Genomic DNA, 16,291 nt, shown 5'->3' with positions numbered 1-16,291 from the left:
GGCCCCATCAGGCCGCTGCGGGCCCGGCGGCTCCTCACGGGTCGGAGCTGGCCAGCGGCTGCAGCTCTGCTGGCCGGGATGGCCGGCTGCAAGGAGCTGCCAGGGCGGGACTTGCGCCGCCGCGGGCCTTGTTCCCGGCTGCCCGCGTCCGGGCTGAGGCGGCTCTCGGTACCCGCCGAGCTCAGGGTGCTGTGGGACGATGTCAGCCGGGACACAGACCAGGCCTGGCTGCCCTGGGAGCTGCAGGGCGATGTCAGCCGGGGCTGGGACCGGGCCTGGCTGCCCTGGGAGCTGCAGGGCGATGGCTGGGACCGGGCCTGGCTGCCCTGGGAGCTGCAGGGCGATGTCAGCCGGGGTTGGGACCGGGCCTGGCTGCCCTGGGAGCTGCGGGGCGATGTCAACCGGGGCAGGGACCGGCCCTGGGAGCTGCGGGGCAATGTCAGCCAGTGCAGGGACCGGTCCTGGCTGCCCCGAGGCTGCTGCAGCCGTGGACGAGAGGAGGAAGAGGTGTGGGGCGGAGGCAGCTCCCTGGGCAGGGTGCTGGTGGACCTGGTGCCATCCTCCTGTTGGCCTCTCCCTCCGTCTCTCAGCTGGTGCCTCTCCTTGGGGCTCTGGGGACTAGGGTTCTGTTCCTCCATGGCTCCTTTTCCACACGAAGCTGCTACTTCCTCAGCAAGGTGTTCTGCTTGAGTTGGTACCCCAGAGGGGCTCCGTAAGCACCCCATGGGGAGGATGTGGCCCTGCTGTGTCACAATGGCTCCTTGGTGTCATGAGGCCCTGCAGTGTCACCCAATGCAGTTGTCAGGTGTGTTGGGTTTGCATGGCCGGGTTTTGGCAGCAAGGGGGCTACTGGGGCGGCTTCTGTGAGAAATTGCCACAACTTGCCCCATGTCTGACAGAGCCAACGCCACCGGCTCCAGGATGCACCCACTGCTGGCCAAGGCTGAGCCCAGCAGAGATGGTGGTGACACCTCGGGGATAAAAGATTTAACTGCAGCCCATGGGAAAGGACTCACACTGGAGAACTTCATAGACCACTGGCTGCTGTGGGAGGGACCCCACACTGGAGCAGGGGAAGGACCACAACCCCTCTCCCTGAGCAGGGACAGAAACAATATGTGATGAACGGACCATGGCCCTCATTCCCTGTTCTCCTTGTGACAATGGGAGGGAGGATGGAGAGCCCAGCAAGGAAAGGGAGGGAAAGTGGTTTTAAGATTTACTTCTCATCATCCTGTTCTGATTTTAATTGGTAATTGATTTTCCCAAGTTGAGTCTGTTTCAACAGTCTGGAGTACAGGCAGAGAGCCTGCAGGCCTGCTTGCTCCCCAGTGGGAATTCCTGCAAGGAAAGAGGGAGTTCTGCAGGCTTCTCCAAGGCTCACACAAGGGAAAACTGACCCCAGTAGGGCAGCACGTTCCCCTTTCCTCACCAGCCAGGCAGTGGTGCAGAAAGGAGCAGATGACTAGAACAATCAGACTTTATTGGTGCAAACACTGGGCTTGAGTGAGTGGAATATTCCCAAGTGCTCCCAGGAAGCTGCCTACGGTGCAGGGGTGCACACAGCCCACTCCCTCCAGGTGTTCCTGCTGTGGAGTTCAGTCTTCGTGGATGTTGAAGAGCTTTGCTACTTCGTTGAGGTCCTCATGCTCCTCCCCATCTTTGATGATCTGGAAGGAGGAGAACACATTAAATCCTGTGAATCCTGCAGAGAGCCAGTGCTGCAGGACTGTCACAGCCAATGCCAGGAACTCCTTGGATCCTCTCTGAAGCACCAGACTGAGACAGCCACAACACAACAGCTCTTTCTACACCCAAATTCACATGGGAGTCTTAAATGTACCATCACCTGCCTACAGGAACAGCAAGAAAACCAACCTCCTGTCCTTGTTTCTGGGTTTCTCTTTACAGCCAGGGAGAACAAGTGTTTTAAAAAGAGATTCAGCTCTGCAAAGGTGAGCCTGGCCCTGACTTGGAGCCAGGATACCTGGCTTGAACCTGCAACTTTTAGACAAGATGAAGAGACTATGGATTTAGAACTGCTAAGGGAGGGAGAGAAGGGGAGGGAGGCAAGGAGGCAGGCAGGATCTCCCAGGGGGATGGCAGAAGCAACATGTTTCAATTGCATCTTCAGATTAGATATCAACAAAGACTTCCACCATGAATAGTTTGTCTTGGGACAGATCACCCAAGGGCAGTGTGGGATCACTCCCACGGTTCAAACAACCAAAAATTCTTCAGAGGTGTTAAAACCTGACCTGAGTCTGGCTTAGCTGAGCTGAGAGGTCTGGGCCAGGCCACAGGGGTGGGGACACACCAAGCCCCTGCTCAAGGCTGCTCCAGCCCTGCCATGGTGGCTGTTTCTGGGATGGTGACATTTGAGACTTTTTCAGATGCTTGGACATGGGACAAAACAGCACAAAAATGGGACACTTCACTCTTGTGCCATCACTGTGACTCCAGCCTGTACTACAGACCTGGAATTTCAGCCATGCCAAGGCAAGGATTGGAGCACACACCCAATTCGAGTTATTTGTGTAAAAAATTTGCAAACATCAAAAAAAACCACAGGGCCAGCTCCCCTTATAAACCCAGAACAGTGTTCCCATGGGATGTTGCACCAGACAGAGCTTCTGCCTTTATTTATCCTCACTTTGAATTGACAGATTGATTTTTCCACAAGAAAAGTCCCGCTCTAACAAACCCCCCTGTCCACCATCCTCCCTGCACTGACCTTCCGAGCAATGGGCATCCTGTTGAAGATGTTCCACAACACAATTCCCACCACGACCTTATCCCTGAGGTAGAAAATGACACCTTTGCCGTAATCTTCTCCTTGCTTTGGGACTTGAGGCATTGGTGAAGAGCTTTGAGAGATCTGAACTTCTGAGGCTTCCGCTTCTGTTTCACTCTCAGATCGAATTCCAGTCCCTAAGGCAGAAATAGGAGGAGTCACACACCCAGTGCAGGACATGTGATGATGGGAGCAGACTCAAGAGCATGTTCTGCAGGAGCCTGAGGTGTTTCCCTTTGAGTTGTGTTCCCCAAAAGTTAAGTTTCTTGAACACAAGGATGAAAATATCCCAACATGGAGCATAACACCAACAATCCCCAACTACTACCCCCAAATGGAAAGGAGAGCACAGTCTGCTTCCTCCAGGCAGCAGATATAAAATAAACATGCTTGGATCCAGCGTCTCTGTTGTCTCAAACTGATCATTTTATTGCCAAGAAGATCAGACTTCCCTGAGAAAGTCTGCCTGGCAGTAGATGTGTTCTGTGATACCTTCTTGGAGGAATGCTTTAATCACATTTTAATATCCAAGCCAGCCTTTAAAGCTTGGTGGAGAAATGAGACAGCAGACTGCTGTTTCCTCGTGCTCTCAGAGGTCAGGGTGACTCTGTGGTCCCCACAGCAGCACGGGCAGGAGCTCCCCGGTCCCTACCTGACAGTTCTGTGGCGCATTTTGGCGTGTCCTTCGCTGTCGCCTTGGCAAACACTCCCACTGTGGGCAGACTGCTGTCCACGAGGCCAATGGCTTCGTAGCCCACGTTGGGGCCCAGATCACTCCTAGGAATGAAGTGGGAATGAAGTAATTGGTAACAGTAGCAGAGACAAATCCAAGGCAGTTCCATCCATCCGTGCTCCACTCCTTACCCCAGCATGCTGTGGGCAATGCTGGACACTGACACACTGACTGAGACATGGAGTCTCCTCTGCACACACAGGTGGAACAAGGAGTCAAGACATGACAAGCCCATGGCCATGAATAAAACGAGCTCACTGGCCAAAACTCTGAAATCCTTCAGGCCTGCTCCCTGGGAGGCAGCTGGAGGCTTCCCAGCTTCTGGCAGCGCTGTTATCCACACCAGGCTTGGCAGCATGGACAGTCATGGAGTGAAGATTTTTGAGAGCATTTAGAAAAGACTAAAGGGAAGAAACTTTGCCATAACACCTTCTTGAACAGGGCACCCAAGTCTGAGCTGGGGTGCTGATAGTAGATAAAGCAGCTGTGGTTTGGGACTAGCAAGCAGCAGTGTCTGAAGTGTTTCCCAGGATGCTGAGGAAACAGGTGCATCACAAACCATGAATCTATGTACAACACCACCTCCCTGCCAGAATCCTCCAGCACAGACTGGGGTGACTGCAAGGAACACCAGTAATATGGCAGCTGTGATCACCTGAAGCTCAGGAGGGATCATGGAATGATTTGGGTTGGAAGGGACCTCAAAACCCATTTCATTCCACTCTTCTGCCATGGGCAGGGACACCTTCCACTATCCCAGATTGCTCCAAGCCCTGTCCACTTCCAGGGATCCAGTGGCAGCCACAGCTTCCCTGGGCACCCTGTGCCAGGGCCTCATCACCCTCAGAGGGAAGGATTTCTTCTGTATATTGAACCTAAATTTCCCCTCTGTCAGTTCAGAGCCTCTCCCCCTTGTCCTGGAGGAGGGACTCCAGTCCCTCCCTTCCTTGCAGCCCCTTCAGACACTGGAAGACGCTGTGAGGTCTCCACACAACCTTCTCTCCAAGAGGACCAGGATCCTGAGCATGCTGACAAAATGCATGAGGAATTCCTGTCATTTCCCAGCTTTTCAGCACGGGGGATGGAAGTGTCACACTTCCAGGGCTGGCATAGTGTGACACCTGCCAACAAACACGGGGCTGCAACTCACAGTCCTCCTTCACCTGCATCTGGTCATGGCTGAGAGCATCCCAGGGGAAAGCACCCCTGGGAAATGGCTGTCTCTGTCCTCAGCTGCACTTGATGACCTCTGAAGTTTTCCCCAGCCTCAAGGATTCTGTGGCTCTATGTTTCTTGTTTAAAAGTGAAGTGAGAAATGCTCTGGGCCCTGAATCCAGGCAGGACAGACCAAGAGTTCAGGTAAGTGACAGCAAGTCATAAATAACTGTTTCTATGGGGATTTCTCTGAAAAAAACTAAAACTCTTTCACCCATATTTGAAATCCTGTCAATAAACAATATTTGGGATTTTTAATTGGTCTGAACTAACAGCCTTTTGGATTTTAATTTTTGGGGGGCTTTTTGTTGTTTCATTTTTCTGTTCTCATTCATTTTGTTTTAAAAAGAACTTCAGGAAAATACAGCCAAGTTGCCCATTTCCCTGATACCTCTCTCTGGAAAACAGCTTTTCAGGTACTCCTGGATGCAGCAATGCTTTGCCACTAAAGCATCAGTTCAGCAAAGTGCAACACTCAGACCCACAGATTGGGCTGGGGAACTTCAGATAATCATCACAGAAAAGTTGCTGCTAAATTCAACCTGTACATCAGTCGCTCTGTATTGCTCCTTGCTCTGCGGAATGGGACTCATTCTGGGAGAAACTGGGATCTGCAGGAAGGGAAAGCACTTGAGGGAGATGAGGGCAGAGCAGCAAATGCTCAAACACCTCCCCCAGCCTGAGCTTTAGGAACATGAAGCTGTACCAGGTGTTTGCTGAGGTGGTTTCACTCCCCTTGGGAAACAGACACTTCTCAAGGTGTATCTTGTCCAAGCTCCTGCAACGTGGCCACACAAGGAACCCCCAAAGAGGAAAGGACTGTTACCAGAACATGGACTGGTGCCAGTAGGGCTTTGCAGCTCCTGTCATGTTTTCTCCAGCCAGTCTCCCGCTCACCACGGCATGATCATGGTGCTCCACACGCCTGCGGCCCAGTTTGATGTCATAAAAGCAGGCAGCATCCCCTGCCTTGGAGAGAAGCATCCCGTGAGCACCGTGACAGGGAAAGCTTCCACCAGTGCCCAAACCAAAAACATCAGGAAGAGAACACATGGAACAAGGAACTGAGTTTTTCTGACAAACCCCAAACACCACCACTACCTCATCCCACTCCCTGGACTACACAACTCCCAGTTTCTCAGCATTTTTCCCCAATCTTTGGAAAAATAATGCAGCATGAGGTACGTTTTCCAGAGGAATCAAAGTATCAACGCCCACCAAGGGACTCTTATGCAAGCAAGTGATCCAGGCTATCTTTAGGTTACCCCAACTCCTCTTACACAGCATAAATATTCCAAACTTGCTGTGGTTACCACGGCAACGAGGTGGCTGCAGCGCCTGACCAGGCTCTGGGCCTGCGCTACAACTGCTCTCCTTACTCGCTCCTGTTCACCCCCTTCACCTCCTCCTGTCATTCTGTGTCCCACTACAGCAGCAGCAGCACTGGGAGGCTGTGCCCACACTCAGCACCCAGATGTTGTGGGAGGCTGTGCCCACACTCACCACCCAGATGTTGGAGCGTGCCTGTAGCTCTGCGTTCACCCGGAACCCCCCAAAGTCCGAGTCCACCTCCAGCCCTGCTGACTTGGCCAGTTCCACGTTGGGCTCCAGCCCCACTGCAGCCACGATGTGATCAGTCTCCACCTGTTTGGGAATGCATAATTAGGATGTTAATTCCCTGCGTGCTCCTCCAAACGTGACCCTCTCCCTGTTTCCCGTTTACCTTCCGGCCGTCCTTCAGCTGAATCAGCAGCCGGTTGCCGCAGACCGAGACGGATTTGACCACGGCATTAGGCAGGACATTGACCCCCTCTGGAAACGAGCACAGGACACCTCACTGCCTGCTCAGGGCTGGGCACATCCCACCTGCAGCAGGTGGTTGGTGCAGACAGATGCCGGGTGAGGAACCAGGACAGAGCCCACTTGAGCTTTGCTGCACGTGTTAGTGCAGCTCTGGGGGAAGCATGAGGAGACGCCCAGATAAAAAGTGTGAAAGCTGCTTAAAAGACAATCCAAATTACATCTCACGTGATGACAAGGCCACATCCAAAAGAATTCCCTAAAACAAGTGTTCAGGAACTAAGAACACTCAATTACCTATCGCTATGCCACAGCCAGACCCAGAGATCCAACAACACAGCTTCCAAAAAGGAAAGTAACTCAGACCTGTGGGTTATCAGGCCCTGCAATCCACACCTCAATGACATTCCTCCTCCCTCTCTCCCTCTCCACTTCCCATTGCACAGGATTATTTTGCACTTAATGCAGCAAATGGAAAAAGGTGTCTTGGATCTTACTGACTTTATCAGCTAAACACTACTGCACCTGACCAGACCCAAGTGTGTGCATGGACACAGAGATCATTCCAGGGAAACAGCCACAGGGAAGGAAAGCCCCACTGACATGAGCAAGCCTGCTTACTCAGCTTCCCCAGAGGAACTGTCAAGAAGCCCAGGATTCAGGGCAGCTTTGTGCTGCCCAAGCTGCCTAAACTGCAGCTTCCCCTGTGCTGCAGCCAGGCCACTTCCCAAGGCTCCAGGGACAGAAAGGAGCTGAATGTCCCCAGGAGCAGCTGCCTGGCAGCCACCAGCCCAAACCCACTCAGCAGCTTCACCTCTTCTGACTTTCTCCGTGGTCCAGTTGCTCAGGTATTCGGGCAGGACTTTGCCCATGTTGCCATTCTCTGGAAACAGCTGGATCACCTCCAGGCCTCGGGTTCGTGCTGGAAGGGAAGCATGGAGCAGCAAGATGAAGAGCAGCAGCAGATGTTGGAACGCACACACTTTACACAAGGAGCTTGACAGAAGTTTCCAAATCTGGGAGTTCTGGCTCCCAAGGAGTCACAAAGTGACTGACTACTGTTTCACATATACCTGCAAAGTCTAGATAACAGACTTTTAGAGAAAACACTTGGTATTTTGGCAAAAACTTTTTAAAATTACCATAAAGGTTCTATACACACACTGACAGAATCCAGCTGCTCACCACCTTTTTGAAATCACAGAATTATGGACTGCTTTGGGTTGAAAGGGACCTTAAAGATCATCCAGTTACAACGCCAAAATCATAGTTTGAGGGTGGCATTGAGCACAGAGAACAAATGTAACTTTTGAGAGGGTGGAATGACTCTGCAGCTCGCACTGGCCCGCAGAGCTCTCACCTCTGTGGTCAGAGGGCGAGACTGGGAAAACCTTGGCCACACAGGCAACAAAACACTTGTGTGTTGTTTCCTTTAAGAGTCTGTGCAAAAACTGAGCAGTTGAGGACTGAAAAGAAGTTTCTAATGTGAGGCTGCTGCCACTCAGTGCCTGTCACAGCTGGGGACACGCTCACCTCTCCTTCCCAGAGCGCAGGCCAGCTCACTGCCGAGGAAACCACCACCAATAATTGTGATGGACTTGACTTCCCTGGAAATCTTCTCCAGCCTTTGGAAGTCCTCGATCTGAAAGAACATTTACCCCCATTTCCAATCCTAACAGGAATGGCAACGTTGGTCATATGCAATGGCTTTTATTCACTTTGGAAGGTGCAGCAAAGTCACACAGGAGGTAAAATTTAAAAAAACACCTAAACCCCATAATCCCACACACTGTTACAGCTCTCAGGCTGAGGTAAGCAGGTGAGTGGTTGAGTAGACTCTACCATGGTTTCCTGCCTGGGAAAAAGAATAAGCAGGCAATGGATTCCTGGGCATCATCTGAGGGAAGCATCTGAGCCAAGGCAGGACCATCCCAACCCAAAGGAGAAGAGTTTAAAAACTGAAGAGTGGTAAATGGCTCTGATTTATTCAGCCTAACAGGGGCTGGCAGCACCTGGAGGTTACCTTTCGGAACAGGGTCAGCCTTTTCTGCACTTCTTTTCCAGCTCTTTCGATGGCAGGCAGGTTCCGTGGGGATCCCCCTGTGCACAACAAGGAGAGGAGACTAGTGACACCACAGCCATGGCACTGGATATCCACAGTGCAAAGCTGTCTTGGATCTCAGTTGTGCTTCTCAAACTGTTCCAGTATGGGAATATCCCAGTATCCCTGTTGCTGCCTGAATGTCCCAGAAAATCTGACAATGCAAGGCAGGTGAACAATGCAGCATGGTTGTCTGCACAAGTGTCCTTCATGTGACTGCTCCACATCATGTTTGACACTGCAGAGACTTCTTCTCAAACAGAACCAAAGAATCATGGTATGGTTTGGGTTGGAAGGAACCTTAAAGCTGATCCCGTTCCACCCCTTGCCATGGGCAGGGACACCTTCCACTATCCCAGGCTGCTCCAAGCCCCATCCAGCCTGGCCTTGGACACTTCTCAGGGGCAGCCACATTTTTTCTTGGCAACCTGTGCCCAGGAAGAATTCCTTCCCAGTATCCCACCTAACCCTGCCCTCTGGCCTTCCCCATTGTCCTGTCACTCCAGACCCTTGTCCAAATCCTCTCTCCAGATCTCTTGGAGCCCCTTTTAAGCACTGGAAGGCTCAACGATCTCCTAAAAGCCTTCTCTTTTCCAGGCTGGACTCCCCCAGCTTGACTCCACAGGGGAGGTACTCTTAAGAATTTATCTCTAGCTAAATGTCACTGAAATAAAAAGCCTGGCACAAGACCAGGAACAAGAGAAAAAACCACAGCACTTACCAGTGGCAATGAGACATTTGTCATAGGATATCTGGGTCCCATCATTAAGCTTCACTGTGTTCCCTCTGACATCCATGTGCACAACCTGCAAGATGAACCCAGATGAGATCAAGCTCTTCACTTCATGGACTACTGATCAGAGTTACAAATGTGGAATTAACATTCTCCTACCTTTAGGTTTAGGGTAGGGGTAGGAATGGGGAAGTGAGAGGACTGGAAGTGGGAATTGAGACAACTTCTTTGGGAGTCACCGTAACTCAGGTTGATCTTCCCAAGGTCTGAGTGTGAAATGGGCTCAGACACAGCATATCTCAGCAGAAGAGGAATCACTGACATTTGTCATAGCAGCATACAAACAACTGAGGATGTAAATATTTTAGAAGGTTCACCATAAATTTCTCCACCTTCCTGCTGCTTCGGCACAGTGCTCCTGCTCACCTTATCACCCACTACCTTGATCTCTGTGCTCTCCTCACCTCACCTTCCAGCCCACACAGCCCAGCTCCCACTTGTCACACCCTGTCTCTAAGGTCTACATATTTTTGTCCCATGCCCAGACTCCAAACGTATCCTTCTCTCTTCCTCATCATCTTCCCTCAGATCACTGCTATTCCTCTTGGCTTCTCCCACTTTCAAACTTCAATTCAGATTAGCATAATCTCTGCTCAATCACATTTTTCCCAAACTTATCCAAATTCCCCTTCCCAGCCAACTCCTCCTCCAACTCCAGTGGTTCAGTACCAGCTTAGAGTGCAGGTTCTGTTCAAGAAGAGCTGTGGGAACAACAGCCAGTGCTGTACCCACCTTTTTGCCAGGCAGAACTGCCACCCCACCATTTTCCACACAAGGCAGGTCCTCGACAGGCACGTAGAAAGACGGCGGCTGGAAATAGATACTGAGAAAAGCTCCATTATCAAACAGGTTCCTCTTGCTCTGGGATACCAGATATCCAGCTGTTCAGCAACTCCAACAAGATAAAGACAGCTTTGTGCATCTCTAACAAGCTCCACACTTATTTATCTATTTTTAAGTAATAGGGTCTTCACACTGTTGAAGTTCTAGGGTTTGGATCACGGAATCATAGAATTGGTCAGGTTGGAAAAGATCATAAAGTCCAACCACCAAGTAAGGCTTAATCACAGAAGTCACAAAAATCAAGTGTGATCCCATGTCCCTGGACCTCTGTTCTAACCTGTGGAGCTTCACCTTTATTAACTTACTTCCCAGGACTCCTGCCCATAGAGGGACATATCTAGGGGAATCACAGCAAAGTTCAAGAGGCATCGAGTACTGAGCAAGCTCTGGTGGGAAGCAGAATTCCTGAATCCCTCCTAGCACCAACACACTTTCCCTGCCCTCGGTGCTCCACTGGCTGGTGGTTCTCTCCCAAGAACAGTTTGGTCATTGTCACCTTGTCACTAACCACCTCCTGTGCCCTGTCCCCTGCAGTGCCACGTACCTCCTCTCCTTGCCGTTCCACTGCTTGAACCGCAATGTCTCTGTCACGTTGGGATCATCGGAAAACCACAGTTCTTTGGAAAGGGGTGGACGCATGTAGGGCAGGGCAGGATCTTCAGACACAATCAGCACCTTTAATTGGCCAGGAAACACATCAGCTGGAGCGAGAGCAGGCAAACAGGGGCACACACAGAGCAGGGCAGGACGGAGCAGGGCAGGACGGAGCAGGGCAGCTCTTACCCGCGCGCCGGGGTCGCGGGCCCGGATGGATCTGGCGGCAGCGAAAGCAGCAGTTCCTCCGCCAATGAGCAGGAAAGGGACGTGGGATGGGACCTTGATAGGAGTGACCGGAGCTGCAGGTGACAGATGGGACAATTTACTGCAAATACAGGCACACGGCCCAGCCCCAGGGGACAGAGTATGTCACCAGAGCCCTTCCACATCCACACTTCCTTTGGAAACTGTGCTCCTTCTGCACCAGCACCCTTCCCAAGAACCCTGCTGCTGCTCCCCCCAAAGCTGCTCCCTGCAGGAATCGGCTAGATTTCAGCAAACTGGTTTTTCTAAGTGAGCCCGAAAGTCTGCACTGCCAACCAGTGAGTAGTTTATAAGAGAGGGAAGTTCCCCAAAAGGCCAAGGCACGTTTTTTGGTAATTTTGTTCAAGGAGACAACTTTTGAGTTGCGTGCAGAAGGCACCTCCTCCCACAGGCAAGTCCTGTTGCTGAGAAACATGCGGTTAATCCGTGGGCAGGGACAAAGCAGGCAGTTAAACATTGGCACCAGAACTCACCTGCTGTGCCCTGAGGAGCAGCACCTGCACCAAAAGGGAAGAAAGACATAGCTTACGTCAGTGAAGCACAGGCTGTGGTTTGAGAGCTGCAGTTCAGGGCTCACTCAGGGATGAACAGGCTCTCCACTAGCCAGGGAGGGAGGCCCTATGGAATCAGTGTCCTTGCCTGACTGTGCAAAGGTAAAAGCCAGAAGCAGGGCACACTTTTTTCTCTTTTTACCACAGAAGGAATAAATGACAGAAATCAGCCCCAGGAGACATCCTACTTTATCCTCAGTATGGTGTGTAAAACAGCCTCTGCTGGGTCATGGAACCAGCACTGTCTTCTGTGCTGGGAAGTCATAGAACAACAGAATCCCAGAATGGGTTGGGCTGGGAGAGACATTAAAGCTCATCCAGTTCCACCTCCCTGCCATGGTCAGGGACACCTTCCACTAGACCAGGTTGCTTCCAAGCTCTGTCCATCCTGGCCCTGAATGGGAATTTGAAACAATGGCACACACTGAGAGGTGCAATCCTACAGAGGCACATCTGTGATTCCAGAGAGGCTCTGTTCTGTTTGTTTTGGAGGACTCAAGCTCATGAAGAACAGCCCAACCCCTGACCTGCAGGGTACCCACCTGAGGCAGAGGACTCCTGGCCTTGGGATTGCCTGGCTGTCATGGCGAGCCGGCTGGCGTATCGCTCTTTGCTCTCCTGTATTGTTTTGTATGCCTGCAGACACACAGGAGACACTGACCTAGTACACCTCACAACACCAAGGCACCATCCTGCTGCTGGCCCTGACAGGCTTTTGTCCACCCCACATGCTGAAAAAGCCAGTGACAACATGTGGGGCAAAATACACCTCCCTGGACAAGGTACCCATTGAGAACATGCTCAGAAAATGACCTGCTCCACCAGGTGTGGTGAGCCCTGGATGTCTGGCTGCTTCCCAGAAGCAATGAACCTTCCTGCAGGTGTTTGGCTGCACACCTGTTCTAAGGGGAACCAGCTCCAGTGAAGGAAATGCAGCCAAACCACCCCAAGATGCCATGCAAGCTGCGCCATGACACAACACAAGACTGCAGAAAGGGAAGACAAATCCAAAGAAAAAGCATCTCCCACCTTCCAAAGCCCAGAGCAGCTGGGCAGAGCCAAGAACCTGACTGGCTTTCTCTAGGCATGGTGGTGGCAGGACAGCCCTGACACTAGCAGGGCCTTGAGCCACGGGAGTGGGGCTGTTCCAGGCACTGGCCCTTGGATGTGAAATCTCTTCCAGCTGAATCCTGACCTGTGCATTTGACTGTGAAACTCGGGATACAGCATAAGCAGAGCCTGCATGTACAATTTACTGGTACAGACAAGGAGGGAACATCTCTTATATCACATTAACTTATAAGAAAAACTGGGTTCTCCTGAACAGGAGCTGACTGAAGACACTGGGAGTGCTGGGAGCAGGTCAGAGTCCAGTATTTTTCCCCAAGGGTAAAAAAATTAAAGGGAAGCAAACCTTTCTTTGGGGCAAAACCTTTGCACATAATAATCTCTATCATGTGCATGACATCAAATTTCATTTGCCAATCCTCACAAGTTGGTGTTTTATAGCAAATTCTTTTAAAAAAGAATGGAGGAATTTAATGCCAGGCACAAAAAAGAGCACAGGACAAAGGCCTGTCCAGGGAACTGGAGAAATGCTGGAAATATTAAAAAACAAGAACTTGTCTGTGTTTAGAAGAATGAAGATAAAAGTATTTAAAAGCCTTTTGCTCAAAGACAGAAAAGCCAAGGTTTACAAACCACCTCTGCTTTTACAAGCAGAGTCAGGAAGGTTTTAAGTGAGTTCAAAGGGCAGCATAGACCAAATTAAATCCAATCCTTTAGGGAAAAACACTATTATGCACAGGCAGAACATCAGATCAGCCCTTGAGGATAAATATTTCCAATGGGACAATGTCAAGTTCTTTCTAGTTAGAAGCAGAACTATACTTTGCCAGGACATGGGGTGATGTTTCAGTGCTCCTCCATGAGGAAATCACCAAGTTGGACAAGTTTTCTTTCCTTCCCTTTAGCACACTTATATTCAGGAATTATTTCCTTTTCTGCATGCCAACATTACTGATATAATGAGAAATGCACTAATTAGTAATTTGTGCCCTTACACAGTCACAAAAAAGACGGCCAGTTTGAGTTTAGATTTACTTAATGTGGAAAGGGTAATTCTAAGGCAGGTTTCTCCACTAAGAACTGCACCATCTGAGAATATTCAATTTGTAACCTGAAATTATTTGGCAATGTCCCTTGAAAATGAAGTACCTGAGGCCAGGGAGCACAAAGAGGGCTGGCAGTGAAGGGCTGCAGGGTGGGAGGTACAGACAGGTGCCCACCCTCCACCCTCCCACCCCACAAACACCTTTAGTGAAGCATCTTACATAAACTCCTGTCCCAGTGACTGTTCCTCCCACTATTAAGTATAACAAGAGGTTGCTGCCAGCTTTGCCAGGAACACCTGAAGACGTCAGGGATCTAGAAGGGCATCTTAGCTGATGGCATTGCAAAACTGCAGGGGAAGACAGGCAATGGAAGAGAAGAGGGAAAGAGCTGAGTATTAGGAAGGATTCTTGATTAAACAGGTCTTGGGAAAAGCAGAGTGCACTTTGTAATTTCAGCTACCTTGTCTGCCAAAAAAAAAAGGGCAGCAGGGCACAGGAAAGAATTATATTTAAAGGAAATAGGAAAACATTTTTCTTCCACACACTGTTTTGAATTTTTATTCCATTTTCCAGGAGCTTCCTTTGGAGAAAAATGGAATTTGGAACTTTTAGTGAATACGATCCTCCTAGAGAAAGAGCTTGGAACACAGATTTGTGTGGTGTAAACTTGGGATCCATCCACTCCCAGGCAATGCTGAAACTCTTCAGCTCTCTGGGAGTGTCATTTACTCTTTCAGTGAGGCTGCAAACCTTTATCCTTTCCAAGTAGAACATAAATACTCCCCAGCTGGGGTTGATTTGGTACACTTACACAAGTTAAACAAATGTTCTGAACTGAGATTTGGCAAGGAATTGTTTGTCTCATACAAGACAACAGACAGAGCTGTTGTCTGGTCATAACAAAAAAACCCAAGAGTGCCTTTAAGGTAAAAAACTTAAAAGGTAACTGAAATTACAGTTAAAACCCTAGTAATCATAAGAAGTTACTTTCCATTTAGCTCCCCCTTGAAGTTTTCTGAAGGAGGAAACAGAGATAAAGCTACAGAACTCAAAAGCTGAGTTAAGAGAGCTGGAATACAGCAAATGCTCGACAGGAGAGATGGACTGCAGCTTCTTCCCAGGAACCACCTTTCTACTTACATAGGCACCTGCTCCTAAGGTGGACAAGCCCATAATAAGGACAAAAACCGAATTACTGCCCTTTTGCCCAGGCACGCCTGTGCTAGCCACTTGTCTGCTCAGCTGCAGGTCTGGGGGCACATTCCAGCGCTGCAACAACGTGCCTAAGGAACACAATTTATTGGAGAAACAACACAAAAACACCGTCAATACAAAGGTACATCAGGAAATTTAGAGACTAAGTCAGTTCTGAACCCAAACGAATTCCTTGTTTGGAAAACCCAGCCCCACATCTGAGCGACTGCAGGGCATTATCCTGAGCCACAACAGTGTGCTCCGGGCAGCTGTGGAGACCAAATTATCGGTAAGATCAAGGGGTAACTGAACTAACTGATAGCAGGAGCATCCCTAGGCAGCTGCCTGCAGCTGGAGCCTCCAGCCTCTCTGGGCTGACCATCACAGAGATGTGTCTTGGTGGTTCCAACACCTTCTCCAGGCCTCTTCTGCCCGAGGAAAAGCAGGAGCCAGGCCAGGGTGGGCAGCAGGGATGGTGACACCGGCACCAAACTCCCTCTGCTCACACGGCTCATTCCACCGGGATAAACCTCCAGCAAGGGACGGGGTTTTGCTGGCAAAAAGGGCATCCCCGGTGGAAAGGAGCAGATCCGGGTGCAGGCACCTCCCGCCGCGCAAGCCGGACGGGGAGCGCCCGTGGCTGAGCCGCTGCACCGCGTTTTGTTTCTCCATCCCCAAATCGCAGCCGGCGGCCGGCCGAGGTCACGCCTGAATGGAGCGGTGGCGGGGACGGCTCCGAGCGCCGCTCCCGGCACGGCCGATGCTCCCGGGAGAGGTTCGGGCTCTCTCAATCCCCGCCTCCGCCTGCTCCCGCCCGGTGAGAGCAGAACCCGCCTCACCCCTGCCTGCAGGCACTCATTTGTGACAAAACCGCAGCAAAGCCGGCAGCGCCCGCAAAGAGACCAAGGTCCCGGCCATCTCCGGGTCACTCACGCTGTCCCAAACACGTTCCCGAAGCATCCGCACCTCCGCCGCCCGCGGCCCCTCCCGCAGCGCCCCGGGCACGGCCGTGCCCGCACCGATCCCGCGGGATGCCCGCCCGGCCCGGTGCCCTCCGCAAACCGCGCTCCCGGCCGCCATCGGCCCCGGGCCTGTGCCGCAGCGGCGGGAATCGCGCCCGGTGCCCCCCGGTCCCGGCACTGACCCGCGTGGGCGCGTCCCCGCGGCGGGGGGCGCAGGGCGCGCGCCAGGCCCGCGCGGCAGCGGAACATGTCGCCGGTCGCCGGTCCCTCGGTCGCGGCCCCGCCGGCCCGGCCCGGCCCCGCCGCGCACGCGCCTCCCGCCGCTTCCGG

The 16,291-nt window shown here is 51.6% G+C and overlaps 1 protein-coding gene across 3 annotated transcripts; it reads right to left on the bottom strand.

Annotated features, from left to right (window-relative positions):
- Positions 1-1,462: 1,462 nt before the first annotated feature.
- AIFM1 (apoptosis inducing factor mitochondria associated 1) lies at positions 1,463-16,259 on the bottom strand. Of its 3 annotated transcripts, none has more exons than XM_059483178.1 (17): positions 16,144-16,259; positions 14,946-15,088; positions 12,234-12,327; positions 11,614-11,637; positions 11,063-11,175; positions 10,824-10,954; positions 10,169-10,259; positions 9,365-9,449; positions 8,566-8,642; positions 8,076-8,184; positions 7,357-7,464; positions 6,466-6,554; positions 6,246-6,386; positions 5,569-5,711; positions 3,447-3,571; positions 2,735-2,931; positions 1,463-1,670 (listed from the first exon to the last, which is right to left on the bottom strand). In XM_059483178.1, exons 1-17 carry the CDS (start codon positions 16,208-16,210, stop codon positions 1,599-1,601), a joined length of 1,809 nt encoding a protein of 602 aa, XP_059339161.1. In that variant the 5' UTR covers positions 16,211-16,259; the 3' UTR covers positions 1,463-1,598. The 3 variants fall into 3 exon arrangements, with proteins under 3 accessions (XP_059339161.1, XP_059339162.1, XP_059339163.1); XM_059483179.1 differs by lacking the exon at positions 14,946-15,088 and adding an exon at positions 14,025-14,152 and having other exon boundaries at positions 16,144-16,251; XM_059483180.1 differs by lacking the exon at positions 16,144-16,259 and adding an exon at positions 15,933-15,976.
- Positions 16,260-16,291: the final 32 nt, after the last annotated feature.

The sequence above is a fragment of the Ammospiza nelsoni genome, chromosome 15 (genome assembly GCF_027579445.1).
Source record: "Ammospiza nelsoni isolate bAmmNel1 chromosome 15, bAmmNel1.pri, whole genome shotgun sequence".
In the NCBI taxonomy this organism is placed as follows: Eukaryota; Metazoa; Chordata; class Aves; order Passeriformes; family Passerellidae; genus Ammospiza; species Ammospiza nelsoni.
This window is presented reverse-complemented; position numbering and strand designations above follow the sequence as displayed.

What these genes read in the sequence shown, in the direction of transcription:
- AIFM1 (XM_059483178.1), bottom strand. Translation starts at nt 16,210, where the DNA reads ATGTTCCGCTGCCGCGCGGGCCTGGCGCGCGCCCTGCGCCCCCCGCCG. An exon ending in GGCTGACCCTGTTCCGAAAG is followed by an intron (nt 8,185 to 8,565) that starts GTAACCTCCAGG and finishes ATGTTCTTTCAG; the next exon opens with ATCGAGGACTTCCAAAGGCT. An exon ending in CACGCTCCAACATCTGGGTG is followed by an intron (nt 5,712 to 6,245) that starts GTGAGTGTGGGC and finishes CTTCTCTCCAAG; the next exon opens with GCAGGGGATGCTGCCTGCTT.